Raw genomic sequence first — 23,129 nt, 5'->3', positions numbered from 1 at the left:
CTCATGTCCTCCGGTGGGATTTTTATTGGAGTTCATTAGGTTAAAATTATTGAAGCGATCAAGAGAATCCACACCGGAGGGGATGGCATCAGAAACTGGCTTAATTTATTATAAATGGAGTATCAAAGAAACAAAAGAGATAGAGAACAAAAACGTGAAACATGTTTTTTGCGAACAAATGTAGATTTCAAAAATGTATTTATTCGACATGTATAGAGTCAAGTGAAGTCGTCGAATTATTTCACTGTTTGAACTTTTGTGGAAGAAACTTCTCCCTCAGCTCTACAACATCGATCTCATCAAAGTGACTCTCCGGAATCCAGTTGCCACTCTTTGGATCTCTCATCCAAAATATCTCCTTCCGGTCGGTGGCCGACGCCACTGCCACCGCCGCACTGCCAGACTGATCAGTTGCCTTCCTCAGCGCTGTTACCACCGGCTGCACTCTTGCATTCTCCACTGCCGCCGAGTATGATCGCCTACTGTAATACAAAAAGAAAAACAAAACAAAACACAAAAGTCATAAACCCTTATACCTAGACAACGTGAAGAAGAAGAAGAAGAAGAAGATGATGATGATAAGCACGACCTGAGAAGGAGAACGGAGTTAATGGAAAACTTAGGCATGGCGTCAAAACAGAGAAAAGATGAAAGGTGGAGAAAATAGAGGTACAAAAAAGTTTAGGGTTTTTTGAGTTGAAGAGTTTTGTTGGGTGAAAGGGTTTTATATAGGGAGATAGAGTGGCGGTCTTAGCTGTAACGTAAAAGTAGTAGAATCTTTGAGACTCCTTGTTTAACAAGGATGAGTGATTGTTGTGGAATTTGAATTCCATGACGTGCGGGAAACTTCCTGCACTACTACTTCAATCACGTGCCTTTCTTTTATTTTCATCTTCAATTTGGATATGTGCTTCTTTTCTATTTCTTTTTCTTTTTGAGGAAAATTCCTCCGAGGCGGACCCCGTACAAAGCACCTCCTTCACACGGATAGAAATAGCAATTTTAAAATATATGATTTGAAAATGTGATCTTTAAAAACGTAGATAAGCGTTTGACATTTAAAATTGCAGTTTAGCTTTTAAAATTGTGTGTTTTAAACAAAAAAAATTACATTGTGTGCGATTTGAAATGCAAAATTTTTACGTTTTCAAATCACAATTTTTAAAAACGCAATTCCAAACAATTGATTTTCTGCGATTTAGATTAAACTGAACTTTTTGTTTATGAAATCGTAATGCTAAACGCACCCTAAAACTCCGGCTTCGCCTCAAAAAATTGTTTCCATCTAGAAAGATTTGAACCTTAGACCTAATATGGATGCCATCCAAGACCAAATTTCTTACCAATTAAGCCAACTTGTTCGGTTTTTGTTTTCATGACCAAAGAATTTCCTACTTTGTGATATCTCCATAATGAGCCTTGCCTGGACTTTTAAATAAAGGCTGACAGGATTTATTCCATATGCCAACATTCATGTTGACTAAAACTCTTGCTTTTCTTATTCTGTTCACTTGATTACATCACATGCATACGCATCACTGCATTGCATCAGCAAGAGGCGTCTACGTATAATTTTTAATTTTACTTTTTTAAAAGTTTAATAAATTTCATTTATAATATTATCTATTTTTAAATATTTTATCATGACTTTTTATGAAGTAAAATTAATAATCAATTTTTTTTTTTTTTTAACATTTAAACTTACTAATATATCTTTTGATATAGATAGTTCAGTGTTTCAATTATATTATTAATTAGCTAATTAGCTTCTGTTGGCAAAACTTCTTTTTAAAACTTTGAATTCTAAGAAAAAATTTAAACCATGAAAATTTAAAAAATACGCCATCTTTTAGAAAATAGGTTATATAAGACAGCAACATTTATTCAACCTACTATATATATTATTGATTTTTTTTTAAAATTAAATAAAAACCAAAAGATATCTTCATATATAGATTGTAAATTGTTCAAAGCTACTTTGGATTGTAGAAATTAAATAGGTTGATCTCTTAAATGCATGTGATAATCAATTCTAAAAGATTCATCCACTCAATGCGTTGTTTCATCATCATTTTTTTCATTAAATTATTCTTAATTATATGTTTTCACCAAATATATATAGATTCTTGTTCCATTTTTATTACAATTTCTTTACATGAAAATGGACCAGATGTAAATCTATTTTTTCAATATATATATATATATACACACACACATTATTTTTAGAACGCCATGGTTTGAGGATGGCTGTTGGTGAATGGATCATGATGCTCAGAAGGTGTTTGATTAAATGGGTGAGAATATTGTTGAGGTTATCTCCTCTATCTATTTCCTTGATTCGTAATCTCTATAACCACTCAATTACTTTGATGGTTTGGCAAGAAAGGATCACAAATACTTGAAAGGGGAAGAATATATATTTGGTATTCCTCGTGCAAATTGCGAAAGCCGCCGATTCTTAATTGGAAAAGCCAGCGTAAATAATTGACTAAGGAAATGAGTATCCCTTACATATCTGATGATCTTTCCTCTTGTTAGATAAACATCTATTATTATTATTATTTATTATTTTTTCTTAATTCAAATTAAAGCATAAACATCTATTATTAATCGTTGTTAATTATCTGCCCGTCATATCACTAATATTAATCCATCTCTTGAAGTTGAAGCAAAGCATCTTTGCAAAATTCTTTTCCAGGGTAGTCTACCGCCCCATTACACATTAGAGAGAACGCCCTTTATCATGAATAAAGTTCCATTAATTACAGATTCATGCATGATCCTTATGAGAAACTTCGAGCAACAAAAGTGGGAGAATTTGGTCAAGCTGTAGTGATAGGCACTATGGGGGAAAAGGGATCGAATTTTTGTTTAGGAAAATGTTGGAGAATTAGAATTTTTCTTAGCATTTCTTGCTTTATTTGATAGGCCATAGAGAGAGAAAACACGACTTTTTTTTTTTTTTTTTTTTTTTGAGAGCGGGGGAGATTCAGTTTTATTAGGTCATTATTGAATTTTGATCAAATTGTGATTTTAAAAATCACCTCACTTTTAAAGAAACACAATAGAGACTTTTAGAATTATTCCCATTCCCACTCTCCATCAAAAAAAGAAAATAAAAAGTTTAGCTAAGGGGGCCGCCAAACAAGGCGTAGATAGGATATTGATGGGAGAAATTTTTGAATGTATCTGTGATGTTGTTTTGGTAGAACAGTCTACTCTATCTTATAATTGATTTTTTTTTTTTTTTTTGAAATAATTATCATAATTCTCATTGATCAAAGAAAATCAGACGGAAACAATTTGTTCCATCAAAACAATATCACGGATAGCCCCCGGAATAGAATTATCCCAAGTCTTCTCAATGAATTGTTTACAAGCCTCTTGGGCCAAGCCATGAGCAGCCTTGTTGAGCTTTCGACTAACATGACGACATTCCCATTTGGAAAAAGAGTGTAAGATCTGTTTCATGTCTTCTATGAGCTGACCATGTTTGTGCATTGAAGCTCCTTTGCATTTACTGCTACGACCACATTCATGGCATCTCCCTCCAAAATGAGATGGGTAACTCCAATTTCTTTGCTGAAACGAACAGCATGACATGCTGCCAAAGTCTCAATTGCATTTGGTTGATTTATGCAAGTGAGAATGAGTTTTCTTCTAAAAAAAAAAACCTATAATTTGAATGAATACACATTAGAAGATTGATTAATTAGCCTATTTAATTATTTGAATGAGCAAAAAAATATAATGTCATAATGAATTAAACCTTTCGGGTAGATCATGCTTGTGCTCATACATTTATGGTAATCATTACAAAAGCCTCTTTTCATGTTACCAATTAGATAAAAATTATATTTTATCACTTCAAACAACTACTCGTTGTTTGCAATCCTTCCATTTAGGCGAGTTTCTCTTGTCTGAGCTCTTTTCGTTTAAGTTTGTGCCGAGCTTGAGCAGAGTACTTTGGCCTAAACTAAAGCACTCAATAACAAAACCCGTTGATAACCATTGAACACCCACAAAAGGACATCCAAACTAAAACTCAGCCTTAAACAAAATCCTATAAATTGATATGATTTTCACAATCAAACCAGTGGTAGAGCCAAACAATTCATATATATTAGGGGTGCCGCTAAAATTTTTTTCACCCAAAAAATTTGGTAATTCACACAATACATGCATCACAAAAAAAATCTGTAAGAGTTCATAAATATGTTCTCAAATTGATATATTAGAAATGTAACATGTCGGAACTATATCAAAAAGACATAAAATACAAAAAAAAAAATTATGGGTAATGAAATAATAATTTGGTACATTGCACAAGAGATTTTAGATTAGAAACACTAGATGCCACCCTCTTCACATCGACATCATTCTGAGGAAATTTCACCACAAGTTTCTGCAAGAATAAATCAATATACACCAAAAGATCTAATTCAAGTTTCTCCAAGAATAAATCAATATACACCAAAAGATCTAATTTAAACCATACCAAGCTTTCCAACACCCAAACAGAAACAACAAGCCCTTTCAGCAATTAAACAACAGGAAAAGAAAGTGGGAAACTTGTATATGAACTCGGTGATCACATGGCTTTACAGCACCTAGTGCCAAAAATGCCAACCAAACAATCACAATCCTGATAAAACTTGCACTCATAATAATCTATCGCATGAAATTCCAGAATTCTCAGACCAAATATTCGACTTTGGAACTTGAATTTCTCTTCATTTTGGGGCTTTACAAAAGAAAAAACAAAAAACAAAAAACAAAAATACACTCTACCTGTCTACCAGATAATTTTGCTTACTTGAAACAGGTTTCTCGAGTGGACCATGAAAAGGAGACAATCAGACAACAATACAATTCTATAATTTCTTTGTATTTCCTCAATTTTCTCAGAAACCAAACAAAGCGTGTAAAAATTTATTTTTCTTCTTATTTACTTGCTGACAATTTTGAAGCATAATCATATTTAACCACCATAACTAGGACACTAGAGAGACAACAAAACAAAAAAAAAAAAGAAAAGAAAAAGGTTAATTTTGTTGTTGTTTCTCGGCAAAAAAACAGTAGTCAAATTCATACCTGAACAGAGTACTTGACAGCGAGACTAGCAAGGCTGTCCCCCCTTACAAGCCGATGCAAAATGGCGAACTTGCCGATCCCACTACCCTCCAGAAGCTCCCAGAGACAGGCCATAGAGTAATGGAGATTGGAGGATGGACTATGAGACGGGCCATAGAATAATGGAGATTGGAGGATGGACTATGGAGCGTCTGTGTTTGAGTCTCTGAGATAGTGAGATACAAAGAACGAAAGAGAGAGAAAGAGTCCGACTTTGGGTAGGGGTGTCAACCCGGTTCGGTTTCCCGGTTTTTGGCCAAAACCGGAACCGGAACCGGGGTACCCCGGTTCTCGGTTTTGAGAAACTGGAACCGGAACAGGGACCCCGGTAAACCGGGGTCCCGATTACCGGCCGATTCTGGTTTTACCCGGTCCGGTAACCGGTTTTTTTAAAAAATTGGTTTATGGGCTTATTTTAGGTATTAGGCTTAAAATAAGCCCTTTTTTTTCATAAGTTGGCCCATTTTTTTAAAAAATTATTAGTCTCTTTGTCTCAATTAAAGGGGCATTGTTGTGATTGTTCCAAATAATTAAAAAATAAACCTAAAAAAGTTCAAAAATCCTAAAAAAAATCAATGTTTTTGCCTATTTGGGCCTTAGAAATGAAAATTTAATTTTTTAAAATACCCTAAACCTAAACCTAAGTGTAAAAAATATTAATATATATAATCTATATATTAATATATAAATATAATAATATATAAATATTATTAAATAAAATGGAAACCCGGTTCCGGTATTCCCGGTAAAAACCGGGTACCAAAAACCGGTACCGGAACCGGGGTACCCGGTTTTTGGATTTTTCAAACCGAAACTGGAACCGGGACCGGGACCCCGGTTTTCCGGTTTCCGGGTTTTCCAGTTCCGGTTCCGGTGCCGGTTTCCCGGTAATTTTTGACACCCCTAACTTTGGGGGTGCTGAGTAGGTAAAAAGAATTTTTTTTTGGTGCCGTGTGTAGGGGAAATTTTTTGGCACCCCCAAAGGTTAATGTGGCTCCGCCACTGAATCAAACATTAATGGTTAAGACAAAATTGTATGGAGAGGCTTGGATTATTAGCTCTTTTGTTCCCAATGGCCGGAACTTCTCCATCCTCTAAGCCGTGAGTCACTCATTGGGTTTGATTCTTTCTTGGTAGTTCGCTTTCCTCTGCATCTCGATATCTCTCCATACTTTATGTGGTTTGATTAACGACCTATGTCCACAAGATAAAGCCCAAAGGGTTATATTATACTCTTATTCCTTGATATATTTTACAATACATGATACTCCTATTTATAGGAGAATTGTGGTAGATAAGTTTGGTAATCAAATCAAAACCATCAAATATAATTACAATTATCATCAAATATGAGAATAGGAGATTACAATCAATTACAATGAAATCAAATCCCTTAATATTTTCTAAAATCTCCCCTCAAAGATCTTGAAACCTTGAGTTTGATTCTTTTTTTTTTTTTTTTTCTTTTTTTTTACTACACACGGTCGTGGTGATGAGATGCCCTTTAAATAATAATACAAAGATGGTCATCTATGGGCCAAAAATGAATAACTTTGGGCTAATAAGAGCCAACTTGGTGACGGACCAACCGTGGAAATTTGAAGTGATCATGGGTTTAAACAATGCAGCAAAGGAATTGAGATTTTGAGTTTTAAGCAATACCATAAATGGCAAAATATGGGTCTATGTAGAAAACAATAATAGACAAGTGTGATTAGGCCAACCAAGGGCCAAAAGGATGGGCAACTTGGCTCTTTTTAGGTTTTTTTTTTTTTTTTGTGAACCGTGATTCTTCCCCCCCCCCTTTTTTTTTCTCGGTTTCATTTTTTTTTAAGAATATCCTGTAAGCAGATTACATAAACTAGGATAAGGATTACCTTAATCCCGTAACCAAATAAAACTCAATGTATAGCAACTAAATCAAAATATCATATATATTCCGAAACTATAATAGAAATAACTGCACACTCAAATAAGGGTAAAGAAAAATTCATAACCAAACAGCATCACATACAACAGTTCATATTCTTTAGGGATAAATGTAAAATTGGTCCTTGTAATTGGCTTAAATTACAAATCACTCCATGTGGTATAAAAATAATTTATAGGTCCTTATGGTAGGCTAAAATAACCTTTTACTCCTTAAAATCAATTTCCGTTAAGAAACTTTGTCACGTCATACCCAAAAAAAACGCGACATGTGTTATTAATTTTTGACATTTAAAAATGACAACTAGGATTTTCTACATCATTTTAAGACGCTAGCTAAAATTACACATCAACCCTCACAATCCACCACCACAACGCTGCAACGGACTCATTTCATGCCAGATCGTGTTCCAGGAGGTTTGTTTTATAGAGCATGAGTAAAATTTTGTGGATATAATATATTAGTTTAATTTACTGTAGCAGTATGACATGGAGTGATATCTAATATGTAATCTTAGCTAGCATCCTAAAATGATGTGAAAAATCCTAGTTGTCATATTTTAAAGTAAAAAATTAATAATAACATGTGTTATATTTTTATTGGGTATGATGTGACAGTAATTTTTTTGGCTCACCCTGAGGACCTATAAATTATTTTTTATACCACATGGAGTAATTTATAATTTAGACCAACTACATGGACCTATAAATTATTTTTTTATACCATAAGTGATTTATAATTTAGTCCAACCACATGGGCCAAATTATAATAAGGCAGAAACTTATGCTATATATATATATATATATAGTCATAATTGTGTTCGATATTACATGTTCTATAAACTCAATTTTTATACAATTTTATGTTTAATTTAAATTATTATATCAATCTTTATTAAGAAAAGACGTATAAATCTAATAATTTATGAGCACTTTACATTAGCTTAATTGTACAGAAATTATATAAAAATTGAATTTTATATTTATTCTATAAATTCACATGACGTGTTCTAAATGCTATTGTCAACAACTTAGAAAAGTGATTGTGTAAAACAAGACATATCAATCCACGTTAGTGTGACCATGTGAAGACTAAGATTATTCAAAAGGAATATAGGAATATACTAGACCCATAATAATCAATGACTTTTTACCTAATATTTGCAAAAAAATTTAATTATTTAAATCATTATAGGTTCATTTAGCAGATAGAGCCAGCATATTTCAACACTCACAATTCATCGGATCAAGATCCATTGATTCGGTACCCGGTTGGTTATCGGGTACCAACCAGTAACCAGGAAATTAGTTTTGAAAACTGGTTGAAAAAAACCTGTAATAGGGTGTAACGTCCCCAATGGGAAAATCAATTAACTTGTAATTGAACCCATAGCCCATCTCCCAGCCTTATCCCACACGAAACAAAGACTCAGGGATCATAACCTCTCCTATACAAGAGACCTCAGCGAAAGACTTTTAAACTATTGGAATAGAGAGCAGCAACTAAACCAACCATACATTCATACACCAGAGTAAACATAATACCTCATAATATAATAAATAAGTCACCAAATGATATTACATTCCCAAATCATAATTGTCTTACAAAAAATCTACAGATCAAATCTTAAGCTTAAGTAGGGTTAAAGAGATAATAAGCTTGGGTGGTTCCTCCATCATTCTACATGGACTTCAACCACTCAAAGTCTATATCCTAAAAAATGACTCGGATTAAGTCATGTGCAATCACGTATGTCTGATCCGAAGGCATCTTCGTCTATGCTAGCTAAGCCGCACAATTATTCATAGTGGAGGGGGAAAAACATAAAAACAGGGGGTAAGTCTAAAAATTTAGTGAATGTTAATGCACATAATACTCATGTCAGTTTAGTGATGAACTCTATTTGATAAAGTATGCAACAGTTTAATCATGACGGTTTTCCATAAGTGCGATATAGATATATAATACATGTTTATGATCATGAGTAACAGTGATAATTTGACATTATGGTCTACCCGAGATATTACCCCTTCTCAGCTGAGTTAGCACTGTCCCGAGGGACCTGTAATACAACACCGATACCTCGAATATTGTATGCTACCGTCCATAACACTAGTGGCATGACCGAGTCCGACCTCGGATGGCCCACACCACTAATGATGTACGTCCTGTAGTGACCGCATATTAAGGTTGCGTCAGTCACGAAACAACCATTGGATCCAATGCTCATATATCAACACACACATTTGACCATAAAGTTAACAAGTATAGTAAGCCCATGGCTGTTATCCCGCTCGTACCGGTGTACCATGTCATAAGATGCAATTTTATCTTATCCGTATTTTATATACATGCTTTTACAAGTCTCACTTTCGTTAACATGTTAAGTACAACATTTTTCACAAATGTTAGAGTTCATGTGCAGCAGAAAATATGTTTTCGTGAGAGTTGCAAATATGCATGTTTTTGTACACAAAATAAACGTGCAAATATGGGAAAATAAATTATAAGCATTATGTGAGTTACAACTCACCTGCGTAGATTAAAGTCTCTAAGTAATCCTCCAACAAGTTCGGGTTCACCAAATATGTAGAAAATCCTCCCATTAGTCCTAAGTTCACTAAAACAAACCTTAGACTCAAAAACAAGGGTCGTTGGGTGCTTGGCCAAAAATGACATCTCCTGAACGTCCTAGGCGAGTGCTCGACCTAGGGACGAACGTTCTTCCAGTGAAGTTTAGGTGGAAACCTCATTTGACACTTAATTCCCGAGCTTTCTAACTGTCTCTTATGCTATCAAAAGGCTTTCTAACACTATTCTAAGCCTAGCAATGTTTCTAACAGTAAGATTAAATCTAAGCAAGAGGAAATGCTAACCAACAATAAGGCTTACAACAACTAAGCTATTAGAACGAAACTCAAAGAAAATGGTATAAATTACCTCAATCGAGCAAGTCCTCCAAGTAAACTCCACCAACACTCACAAAATCTCATTACTCTCATAAAACCAAAATGACAGAGTTTCCCTAAGCTTCTGGGTGGAGAAAATCAAATGGGGTGGAATGGTATTTATAGAGGGTGAATCTAAGGGCAAAATGGTGAATAACAGGAAAGGGGCGAGTGCTTGTGGTACTACAAGAAGCGAGCGCTTGTGTACTGTTGCTTAGAAGGGTCAGGTGGCAGGTGACACGTGTAGATAAAAACCAGCTGTCAACAAAAGGTCAACGAATGCTCGACCTGGTCTCCACACGAGTGTTCATGTACGGTTGCCAAGCGAGCGCTCATGTGTGGTCCCCCACACGAGCATTCGTCTATTGTAGCTTCGAGACCCAAAAATTTCAAAAATGCCCCTCCAGGTGTCCCTAGTGACCCAAAGCCCAATTAACCTTCTAATTAAGCTGTCTTAAGCCTAATTGATTATTTAGGTCACTACACTCGGTACCCGGTTCCGGTTCAAGTTTTTGGCACCCGGTTATAACCGAGTAACCGGGCATATATATAAAATAATATTTTTTTAAAAAAAATTTTAATTTTTAATTTTTTTAGGGCATTTTTAAACATTGAATTTTTATGGCATTTGTAAACATTTGATTTTAAGGGCATTTTTAAACATTGGATTTTTATTTTTTTAGGCCTGGATTATTTTGGGATTGTTTTTTTTTTTGAACAATCACAATAGAGCCCAACTTATTGGGACAAATATTCTAATTATCTTTTTTTAAAAAAGGGCAAAATTAAGCACAAAAATAGACCCAATACCTCAAATAAGTTCAAAAATTAGGCTCAATACCTAAAATAAGCTCAAAATGATTTTTTTTTTTTTTAAAAAAAAAACGGGTTACCCAGTCCGGACAACTGGAACCGGCCGGTTTTCGTATAACCGGATAACCAGTTCCAGTTTTCCAAAATAAAAAAAGCGGGTACTCCGGTTCCGGTTTCCAGTTTTGCCCAATAACCGGGAACCGGGTTGACACCCCTAATCACCGGTCACTTCAACCTCTCTCCAGGCCATCGATCCTTACTAGCTCCGAATTTTTGGGTCAGACCTTTCAACGGTCCGCGAGTTTTCGGGCATGATTAACCTCTTCAATCAGCCCTTTCTCTTAACTCAGCTCAGCTGAAGAGGCGAGACGGTCCAAGGGTTTCGAGCCAAATTAGCTTGTTTAACCAGCCATTTTCTCTTCGCTCAACCCACCAAGCGAGCTAGTCCATTACTAGTATATGGTTTTCGAGTCAAACTACCACCATGTGACTTAGGCTCAGATCCAAATGCATGACTTAATTCAATCAAGGCCAATCACAACGACCCAATCCACTATTACATCAGTAGGCCATTGGTCTCTGACAACTTTTATGGCGTCACTACGGCAACTTTTTCAGCACTAGTAGCTTTTCTAGCGCTTTAACTCTTTCTTTCCCTTTCTTTTTCCCGAGTTTGAGGAGGGATGTTAAGAATATATTTGATATTATTTTAGGGTTATTTCTTTCCTTATGTTTTTTAGGGTTTCTTTAATCTACTAGGTTTATCGTTCCTTAGTTTACTAGGTTTGCTTGTCTATCACTCATAGATTTTTTATAAATAAAGGTCTCTCTAATACTTCATAATAATCAATCTTACTACAATATAGTATATTATATGCTTCCGCTCTCTTCTCTCCCTCTTTCTCTCTCTTCTTTAATATATTTCTCCAATATATTTAACATTATTCTCACCTGATAGCTAATGAATCCATGACTTGCAAGTGCTATACCAAAAAGTATTCAATAATTTGATAAGTAAAACAAATTAGTTTGAAAACTTCTTTCTATGCAATTTCACTATTCAACTTAGGCTACATTTAATTCGGCCAAAACTTTCCTTCTGATAAATATTTTCTAACAAATTCATTTTTTTAAAAAAAGAAAATTTGAAAATATTTTTCTGCATTTGGTTAGTATAAAAAATGAGCAATGGCGAAAAACAGCAAGCGGCTTCTAACAACCTCCGATAGTAGTCTAATGACGGCGATTTTAGAAGGAGAAACTCAAACTCAAAAAATAGTTTACAATTTTAAAATAATAATAATAATAATAATTTAATAAAAACTAAAACAAATTTTCTTACCAAACCGAAAATGTTTTATGTTTGATTATAACTTTCCATTGCACCAAAATATTGAAAAATACCAAGAATATTTTTTAAAAAGGGATAACTGCAAAATTGGTCCATGTGGTTGGCTTAATTTACAAATTACTCCTTGTGGTTTAAAAAATAATTTATAGGTCCCTAGGGTAGGCCAAAATAACATTTTACTCCCTAAACTCATTTTCCGTTAAATTACTTAATAGAAATTGTTTCATTGCCACCTCGCACCCAATAAAAATAAGACACGTATTTTTTTTTTATTTATGCTTTTAAAAAATGACAAATAAGATTTTTCACGTCATTTTGAGGCTCCAGCACACATTCCACATCAAATTAAATAAATCTAATCCCTTTATATCCTCCTTGTGCCACCGTCGTCTTCATCTTCCCATCGATTCATTGTGCATGCCGTTGTCTTCATCTTCCCCACTGATTCTTGCGTCCATCTCCAGGTGAGCTGTTGAGTTTCGTAACACGACTAAAATCGCCGAAAACGTCACGACGATAATTAAGCCACCTTACTTTGTAACTTTTTTACTTTTGCTTTTAAGATTTTGAGCATCTTCGATATGTGAGTTACTCAGAGATTTTTGGACATCTACATTTTTGGAGTAGTGCGTTTTTAGACAATCTTTCTATGAAAATTTGGTTTGTTTTTGGGCATTGAAGCATCTTCAAAAATTGTTTTTGGGCATCGAAAACAATCTATCCCTGTGTGTGTGTGTTTTTTTTTTTTTTTTTTGTTCTTTGTTCTTTGGCAAGCACTTTACTAGTAGGCACAATGATGAACATCAGATATCATTTTGGAGTAACATCAGGCACAAAGTACAAATGGTGGATACCACAAAAGTGTGTCTTAGGAAAGGAAAAAATAAAAAAAATAAAAAATAAAGGAGGAAAAAATTGGGTGATGACTAGCAGTCAATTTTTTGTTTTTGTTTTTTGTGGATTTTCAACTCTCAAAATCAGAGATGAAGATGACGGCATGGACAATGAATCGGTGGGGAAGATGAAGATGATGGCAGCATAGGGGATATAGAGGGATTATGTTTATTTAATTTAACGTGAAGTGTGTGTTGGAGCCTCAAAATGACGTGAAATGACTTATTTATCATTTTTTAAAGCATAAATAAAAAAGAATACGTGTCTTATTTTTATTGGGTATGAGGTGACAATGAAACAATTTCTTTTAAGTCATTTAAAGGAAAATGAGTTTAGGGAGTAAAATTTTATTTTTGCCTATCCTAAGGACCTATAAATTATTTTTAAACCATAGACAATGATTTATAAATTAGACCAACCACATGAATCAATTTTGCATTTATCCCTTTTAAAAATTATTACTTTGCTGTAACAATATTAACCGTATTAGTGAGCTCGTGATGGCCTATATCGTTTCCATTTTCGTATGATGAGGCTAATTATGTTCGTGGTTGTCGGAAAATGAATCAGGAATACTCACAGAGGCACACGTGGCTCCTCCTTTTCTTGGAGATAAATTGATGTGTGACTCATACTGCTCTTTTAATCTCAACGTACCCCATCACCCTTATGAAAATTAGTGGACTTATCCATAATGGATTAAGTCTTTATTTGCAACCTTTTTAGGATAATTTTTTTTAAAAAAAATAAAATAAAATAAGCAATTCAAAACACAATATATTATTTTAAAAAAATTATTCTTATGTCACATCACAAACAAAATAAAACAAAACAAAACAAAACAAAAAACAAAAAACAAAAGAGGTTTGATACGGACATAACACAAACCCAACTCATGATCAACTTTTCTCCTACGTGTAAAAAAAATTTGAATTTTAAATCAAATTAATTTTTTTTTTTTTTTCCAAATTTTCAGAATCCCAAAATCCTATCTGTCAATTTTTTTTTTCACAATGGAACCTTAATTCCTCTACACCTACATTGAAAGCAAAGTTTTTGTTTTTATTTTTATTTTTATTTTTTTTCTATTTTTCTTATAGCAACTTAACCATTCGATTTGCAAATCAGGCTAATATGTTTTATTTAGATAATTTAAATAAATAATGCTATATACAACATTTTTATCTCACAATTATTTTACAATTGCGTACAAAAATGAATTCAGGAATAGTCATAAAAGCACATGTGGTTCATGTGTGACTCAAACTGCTCTTTTAATCTCAACCCTATCAGCTTTATGAAAAGAGGAATGCTAGGCTTACAAACAAATTAATTTTACTAAAAACAATTTACAACATGATGTGACACAACATAATTGAAAATAAGATAAATTCAACTTTTGAAAAACTTAATCATATTGTGCCACATCATGTTGTAAAAGCCTTTTTTTGTAAAATTTGTTTGTAAGCCTAACATTTTTTTCACGAAGATTATTGGACTTATACATTAAATGGATTAAGTCTCTATTTGCAAATTTTCAGGATAATTTTTTTTTTTAAAATAAAAAAATAAATAAGAAATTCAAAACATAATATATTTAAAATTATTTTAATTCTTATGTCACAGACAAACGGACCTTAATTCATTTGACAACTACATTGAAAGCAAGGCTTTCGTTTTGTTTAGTTTTATCTTTTTCTTTGGAGCTAGATAGGTTGAAATATAATCCACGTACTATCATTACTAACCATTAGATTTGCAAATCGGATTTATATACTTTATTTAGATAATTTAAATAAGTAATGCTATACACTAATTTTTATCTTACAATTATTCTACAATATTAATTTCTAACCAAACTTTAGTTTTTTTTTTCTGAAAAAAAAGAAGCAAATGATTCAAAATAATTGTAAAATAAAAATATAATTTTTAACCATACTCTAACTCAATTTAAATAAAAGTAATTGTTCTTCACAAAAGCACTTTTCGAATTTGTTGGGATTTCCATGGACTAGCTAGTCCCACGCTACCCAATTTCCACTATTGTCGGGGATTCCAATCCCGATAGACAGGTTCCAAACCTTTCTATAATGGGGAGTGCTAGAGAGCCAAATAAATGACCTTAGAAAAAATTTTAAATTGACATGGCAGACCATAAGTGGTAGACAAGAGAGATAAAATTATATTTTTTTAAAAATTTATTTATTTGGCTCTCTAACACTTCTCTAATACAATATCACTCGACATGTTTATTAATTTACACTCTCAATGATCCAACGGTCAAGATTATTGATTGCTACTTTCTCTTTACCCACCGTCCTTTATATGGTCGGGGACGGAAACGAAAATAATTTAATACAATAGTGCTTCACATTTTTCACGTTTCACATTATATTTAAACGTAGCAACACCTTTTGCTTTTGGTGGGTCCAAACAAAAAAACTTTTTACAGCTCTTAATTATATATTATAATATTAAACATTTATCCTTGGGAAAAACATGCGATACAAAACGCAGTAAACATTATTATAATATAAAACAAATAAAATCCAGCACGTGAAAGCAAAATTGCTGTCACTTTCTCCTCTTACACTACTATTTTTTTCTTGTGTGGGTACTGTGGACAAAGCGCCTTCAAATATCCATCACCCCTTCACAGCAGAACTCTCATCATATTCCCCTCTCTCTCTCTCTCTCTCTGTGCACCAAGATGCTTCCAAGGTTCAAGAGCCCCTTCAGATTGGAAGATAGCTATGGAGGCCATGCGTGCTCAGAAAAGAAGTCATTAGCTGTTGGGTTGCGAATCCTTGTACAGATTTCACATGGTGAATCCAACATCCTTGTGAAATCCGCGTTGAGGAGCTGCAAGCCCTCCTCTCAGACCAAACCCCTTGAATATTCTTGCTTTCTGAAAACATGTCAATTATGCAACAAGAAATTATGCCCCGATAAAGATGTGTACATGTACAGGTAATAACACATCAATAATTAATGTTAATTTCTTGGTTAATTAGAGATTAATTATCTTGCTCTGAGGATTGTTTATTGTTGGAGCTAAAATTGTTTGGTATTACGTTAATGCAGGGGAGACCAAGGCTTTTGCAGTATAGAGTGCCGGAGCCGACAGATTGCTTTGGATGAAATGAGAGAACTAGAAACTTCCACCAAGAAAATGGTGGCATCTTATAGGCATCGCTGCAACATCGGCCCAAGTGAGACTCAGATCCTCCTAGAAGAACTCCAACAGAGGCGCGAGCACAGGTCTATCCGTTGCCAACGAAATTGGGCGATAGTGTCATAGATTCATAAATACAAGTCGGGTTGAGCTTTATACGAGGCAGGCTCACGAGCTTCTATCGAAGTTTGTCGAGCCCGACGGATTGTCGAACGGATTTATTTATTTACTCCCCTAATACTTTATAATCCATACACCCTTCTATTACTATTTAACTTCAGGTTTAGATCCGAAGCTAATAAGTATGATGAAGATGATCGGTGGGAACAGAAAAGTTTTTAGGAGTAGGGATTTGTGTCGCATGTGTTTTGCTGTTTCTGTGAGTGTAAAAAACAGCTATTTTCGACCGAAAAGAAGCGGTACTTTTGTTTCCAATTCGATTGTAAGATAATTATGACTTATCCTTCTTGCCTGTCACTTTCTTTTCTTGTCTGTTACAATAAGGCCATTACAATTTACAAGTGGGCTGGCCCCAAATTAAGATATTTTGTGCCCCCATTATCAATTCTTTGATGTTGGCAGCAGCGTTTTCTAGTAGACAAAAATGGCAGCACTTCACCATTATTTCGTTGTTGGGCCACAAAGAGAGCTCCTACAGCATCCATGCTGGAGATATTCATGCTGTGTTTTTAATCTTATTAGTTTCTGTTCTAACCTTCACCATGATCGTGAAAGAAGTTTCCGAGAATATTTTTTCAAATAAATGAAAAACATTTACGAGGTTTTTAAACTTAATTAATGTTTGAAAAATCAATGACTACCATGTGAAGATTTGTTGCAATGAAAATCTAACTTTGCTAGATTTCATAATTTAGCCTCGTTTAGGAAGCCAACAATGGTATATATGTCTACAGTCTATAGCTCAAGTAAAAGTAAAGGTTGATAGCTGTTTGCGGCTGAAATGTTAGCCGTCCATGGTGTACCAAAATGGTTTGTCAATATGCTTGACATCTTTAAAAAATAATTTTTTTTTCTGTACATACAGTTCAGAGCATTCACAGTAGTCTCACCAAATTTATCGGTCAAAATAATTAAAAATTTTACATTTCTTTATTTTAACTATCTACCTTTTTCAAAGCACCTACAATTTCAATATTTTATTTATACATTTTCGCTACTCTACTCAATGTTGCTCCGCTGCAAGTTATGCATGAAAGAAGTTGTTACTTACCTTAAACTTTCACTTCATTAGGATAGTTCAAAGAACCTAAACTTCCCAACAAATGAAAATGATTTGATAAAAAAAAAAAAAGTAAAATTGGTCCTTGTAGTTGGCCTAAATTAAAATTACAAATAACTCCCTATAGTATAAAAAATAATTTATAAGTCTCTGTAGTTGATCTAAATTACAAATCACTCCATGTGGTATAAAAAATAATTTGTAAGTCCTTAGGGTAAACCAAAATAATAGTTTACTCCCTGAAATCAATTTTCGTTAAGTAACTTAACAGAATCTGTTACTTTGTCACGTCATACCCAATAAAAATGAGACATGTATTATTATTAATTTTTAACTTTAAAAAATGACAACTAAGATTTTTCACATCATTTTAGGACCCTAGCTAATATTACACATCAACCATCACTGTACGTTATACTGCTATAGTAAATTAACCTAATCTCTTCTATCCCAAAAGTTTTACTTCGTGCGTATGACGTGGAGTGAGGGTTGGTGTGTAATCTTAGCTAGCGTCCTAAAGTGATGTGGAAGATCCTAATTGTCATTTTAAAAGTCAGAAATTAATAATGACATGTCACGTTTTTATTGGGTATGACGTGGCAAACTTAACAAAAATTGATTTCAATGAGTAAATAGTTATTTTGGTCTACCTTGAGGACCTATAAATTATTTTTTATACCACATTGAGTGATTTATAATTTAAGCCAACTACAAGTACCTATAAATTATTTTTTATATCACATTGAGTAATTTATAATTTAGGCCAACTACATGGACCAATTTTGCATTTATCTCTAAAAAAAAGTTCATGTGTATTCTTCTTGAACTCTTCGTCTTTTTAAAACTTACAACCAAGAAAGATTAATTTGACTCAACTACTATTCACACGAATTTGTGTGTTATCTTGGAGAGTAGTTATCAATCAAATACATCATGATAAGGAACAACACTAACTAAATATCAAACTAACCAAGACCATATCTTACTTGGACAAGTCAACCACATTAGAGTCTTCTCTCGTTAGCTGCTCGAATTGGCTACAATTCGCTTACACCAAATTGCAAGTAATTCCCATTCTTGAAAAATAATATGCTCAACTCAGTTCCTTTCTTTTTTTTTTTTTTTTTTTTTTTTTTTCTTTTGTCATTTAGAGGTGTAATTATAATTTTACGTTATTTAAGTTTTTAATTTTATATAAAAGTGAATAGTATTAAAATTAAAAACGAAAATCTTAAAATCAAATAAAAATAAAAATAAAAGGAATGTTAAATATAATTTCCTCTCCTTTTAATCAATCTTATTGTTATGTATTGGTCTTGACACCACTAGAAATATGGGTTTATATAATGTTGGTACAGTTTCCGGTATGATGGACCCAAGGGCAAATCTGTAATATTGAGATGGTACGTTCTTTCTTTCCTGCAAAATAACAACACTCGTTAAAAGGATGCACCAGGTCGTGGCCAAGGCATTCCTCCTCCGATTCAGTGTCTGTGCAAACTCAATATAGAGCTTAGTAGAGTATAAATCATGTGTATACTTGTTTATGTTATCTATGAGCCTTTTATAATTAGGCACTATGAGGATGGTGGTGATGATCGGGTGGAGGATCCGGGATTCTGGTCGTAATGGACGAAGAAGTTAATATTCTGATTCCCTGATCGTTATGGTTGATGAGAAACCGTTCATGCTATTGATATCGTTCCGAGAATGGTATGCCGCGGTTACCGTGGCTGGCGTGATCCAAAGAATGGCACATAACCGTCTATGTTATTTAAGTGTGGATCGTAACCGACCCATTGATTAAGCTATAATCAAGCTGTTAACATGATCGGTGCATATCTTGTCCATAATTGTCATATTCATCCATTGTGTACATCGTTGGTTCAATAAATGATACGAGTCAGGTGAGCATGGTCTTCCGAGAGTGTGAGCTGGGTGAAGTGACGTTGTGTTCATGCTTCCGAAACTGGGTTACTTCCTACAAAGCCCATATGAATGTGCTGAGCTTTTACCTGGATCAACGGGCTATGGGCTTGATTGCCAAATGATAGGCCCAATAACCCTAGTGTAAATTTAGGTGTAACATATAATAACATAGTTGTTATTTATAAGATCAAACACTTGAAATTGTTAAAATGCCTTGATCGTAATGCAGGGATGTGTTCCTTTATTTATAAATGAATAAATTACAATACATGGTTATCTCTTTACAACAATAGTATCCTATATGACTAGGTGAACAAGTAATTAATTGAGAAAGAAATACAATAGATTTTGATAATTGGAGCTTCATATCCTTTTTGGTTGTCGGACTACTTACCACCTACATACGTACCCCATACAAATTATTACTTTTTCAAATGGCTACTGTATTCAGATAGATTAACAATAAATTAAGGTCTACATTTAAGAGAGATTAAATTATAATGTTTTTTTATTCTTTGGTGAGTGAACAATTTTCAAAAAAAATTTCTGAGCACTGTTCACACTAACCAAAGACAACAAATTGCTGAAGCTGAAGGAAGAGGCGTTTAAGCTATTTCAGCAAATTGCTAGCTACTGTGAATACTATTAGGTTTAGTTCATTTTCCATTACTTTAGTTGAATAAAACTGGAATTAATCAAGATGTTGCACCATTTTGCAAGCCATGCATGAAAGAATTTGTTACTCACCCTAAACTTCCCAACAAATGACAATGATTTAATAAAAATATATTTCTTATGTTTTATTCTTCTTGAACTCATTGTCTTTTTAAAACTTACAACCAAGAAGATTACTCTGATTCAACTACTACTCCTACAAAGTTGTGTGTTACCTTGGAGATTAGTTATTAATCAAATGCATCACGTTAAGGAATACAACTATCGAAATAAATATCAAATTAACTTAATAACCTCGCTTCAAGTGGTATGATGTTTTCCGCTTTGAGCCTCAGCCCACACGGTTTTGTTATTAGATTTATTCCAAAATGTATCATACCATTTAGAGAGAGCATGCTCTATATAAGCATATCCCCTTGGTCACACACATGCAATGTGTGACGTCACAATTAACTTGTATAGTAAGCCTATGACCGTTATTCCGCACGTACCGGTGTATCATGTCATACAATGTAATTTATTTATTTATTTTCATATTTTACATGCATGCTTCTACAAATCTCACCATTTTCGACATCTTGTTTAGTTAACATATGTTTTCACAAAATAGGATTCATAGTAATCCAAAATACATTTCATGACAGTTGCAAAGATGCATGCTTGGTACACATAACATAATCATGCTATTGAAAAAAAGTAACAACAAGTATTCATGTAAGTATGTACTCACTTAGGTCGTAAAGCTCCTCCACAAATTTTTCCAAAGGTTCCACATCCTCAAAATCTGATAAAAGTTAATATGTTCCATAGGGCAGAAAAGATACACTTCTAATATTTCATCATCATGTTAACATTTAAGATGTTTTGACCCTACTCTTTCCACAATCAATGTTTCATGTTATGTATTTACTATAATTATTAATTGAGGTTATTACATTTTTTTCCCATAAACTATAACGCATTATCAATTTTCTCCATGATTTGTCAATCTTACTGCCCGACCTTATCAGACTACCATTTTCTTCTCAAAACCCCATTCCATTAATCAAAATCGTTAAATTGGATGGAATATTCTCTTTTAGATGTAAAATCTCATTAAAAGACAAAAATACCTCAAAATAAAAAATTCAAACAAAAAATATAATATATGAAATTTATAAATTAATTTAAAAACAACCGGCAGCCACCCCCTTTGGGGAGGGGGTGGCCAACAAGCCACCTAGGGGTGGCTCACCGCCACCCCCCAACCCACGGGGGTGGCGCGCGACCACCCTTGGCCACCCTGGGGTGGCTCACGTGCAACCCCTCAGGTGGGGTGGTCGTTGGGCCATTCCTAGATCTCGCTGGGGGTGGCGGCGAGCCACCCCCGACCATTTATGGGGTGGGCACCTCCTCCCACAGAGGGGTGGTTGCTGGTTGGGAGCCACCCCCCAATTTTTTTTTTAAAATAGTTTATATATTTAATATATTTATTTACTTTTAATTAAGAATGATAGTATCATCATTCTATTGGTGATGACGTGATACACTAATGGAGTCCGTCAAGTATTTTGACAGAATTTGATTATAGGGACTAAATTGTTATTTTGGCTTATCCCGATAATCTCTGAATTATTATTATTTTTGTTTTTATATTACACAGATGGATTTTTAATTTAGGCAACCACATTGACTGATTTTGCATTGATATTTTTTCTTTTAGTTTGAGTCTTTTTTAACTGTTTTTTCGTTTTTTATGTTTACTTTTTTTTATTTTTATAAATTAATTTATAAGTGTTTTTTTAATTATAATATATTTATATATATTTTTTTTTAATTTTTATTTAATTTTTTAATTTTGATTTTTGATTTTTTTTTTTTGAAATTAGTACGGATGTATTAATAATATATATATTTTTGAATTTGTTTAATTTTAAGGGTATTATATGTAATTTTTGTTTATAAAGTTAGGGTATTTAGGTCATTTCAAATTTTTTAATGAGTTTGATTGACGGAATAGGGGTTTTGAAAAGAAAATGGTAGTATGATAGGGTCGGGCAGTAAGGTTAACACAGTTCATGAGGAGAAATTAACAATGCGTTATAGTTGATGGCAAGAAAAAGTAATTACCCATTATTAATTGCTTTGGACTTCCAACTAAGTACTTTTATGCCTCTTAGGCTCTAAGTTAATAAACCTAATTAATCTACCCATAACAGGTTGAGGCATTAGACTGATATTCTAGAGTTATAACATGGGAATATTTTTTAATATTAAAATAATATATTTTAATATTATAGTTAAAAATAAAAATAAAAAATATTAAAAAATAATAAAAAACACGGGTGTGATGGACACCCGTGTTCTCTCTATCATCACTCGATATTCTATTGCATAACGAAGAGAAAAAACATGTTCTTCACATTTTTACCATTAACTGCCCGACTTTTCACTCTCATTCCGATGAAAATATGTAAAAGATATCTCTTATAATTTTATATATATAAGAGAAAAAGGGAAGGGACCGACCCCAGAACACAACATAAAAAAGGGTTGGAAAATCCAACAATAAACCTTAATATAACCGAATCAATGCAAAAAAAATATAAAATAGAAGAGAATGCGTCAACGTTTTGGATATTTTCTAGTTTTTTGTTTTAGATCCATTTTCCTCTAATTTTTGACCCATACAGGACTTCAGGCCATCAGGGCAATACAAAGAACTCTCATTGTGATTTGATGAAACACGAACGATTTTGGGAGAGAAGAAGTAAAATAACCAACAACTATCCTACCAAGAATGGCTAAGAACTCTGTAATGTACAATTTTCCTTAATTTTCCCGATTAAAACGAACTTTTGTACTCTTTTATAACTATATATATATATTTTTTAACAAAAAATGACACAGAAAGGCTCCCGTAATCAGCAGCTTCAGGTTCATATGTTTACAATTAGACGGTAAATAATGCTCCCCATTTTCCTCTCATGTCGACTTCAACAAAATTTATGTATACTCAGTCGACAAAGAACACCTTTCCTACTACTCCTTTCCAGGGATTT

General features: G+C 33.5%; 2 protein-coding genes across 3 annotated transcripts; one reads left to right on the top strand and one right to left on the bottom strand.

Annotated features, from left to right (window-relative positions):
* Positions 1 to 95: 95 nt before the first annotated feature.
* Positions 96 to 674, bottom strand: LOC132188820 (uncharacterized). 2 transcript variants are annotated; one of them, XM_059603377.1, is made up of 2 exons: positions 590 to 674; positions 96 to 482 (listed from the first exon to the last, which is right to left on the bottom strand). In XM_059603377.1, exons 1-2 carry the CDS (start codon positions 625 to 627, stop codon positions 242 to 244), a joined length of 279 nt encoding a protein of 92 aa, XP_059459360.1. In that variant the 5' UTR covers positions 628 to 674; the 3' UTR covers positions 96 to 241. The 2 variants fall into 2 exon arrangements, with proteins under 2 accessions (XP_059459360.1, XP_059459361.1); XM_059603378.1 differs by having other exon boundaries at positions 96 to 479.
* A 15,065-nt stretch (positions 675 to 15,739) lies between these two features.
* LOC132188251 (FCS-Like Zinc finger 17-like) lies at positions 15,740 to 16,710 on the top strand. The gene is made up of 2 exons (XM_059602667.1): positions 15,740 to 16,039; positions 16,154 to 16,710. The coding sequence occupies exons 1-2, from the start codon at positions 15,780 to 15,782 to the stop codon at positions 16,368 to 16,370; spliced, it is 477 nt and encodes a 158-aa protein (XP_059458650.1). The 5' UTR covers positions 15,740 to 15,779; the 3' UTR covers positions 16,371 to 16,710.
* Positions 16,711 to 23,129: the final 6,419 nt, after the last annotated feature.

Source organism: Corylus avellana, chromosome ca7, assembly GCF_901000735.1.
Source record: "Corylus avellana chromosome ca7, CavTom2PMs-1.0".
NCBI classification, from domain to species: domain Eukaryota; kingdom Viridiplantae; phylum Streptophyta; class Magnoliopsida; order Fagales; family Betulaceae; genus Corylus; species Corylus avellana.
This window is presented reverse-complemented; position numbering and strand designations above follow the sequence as displayed.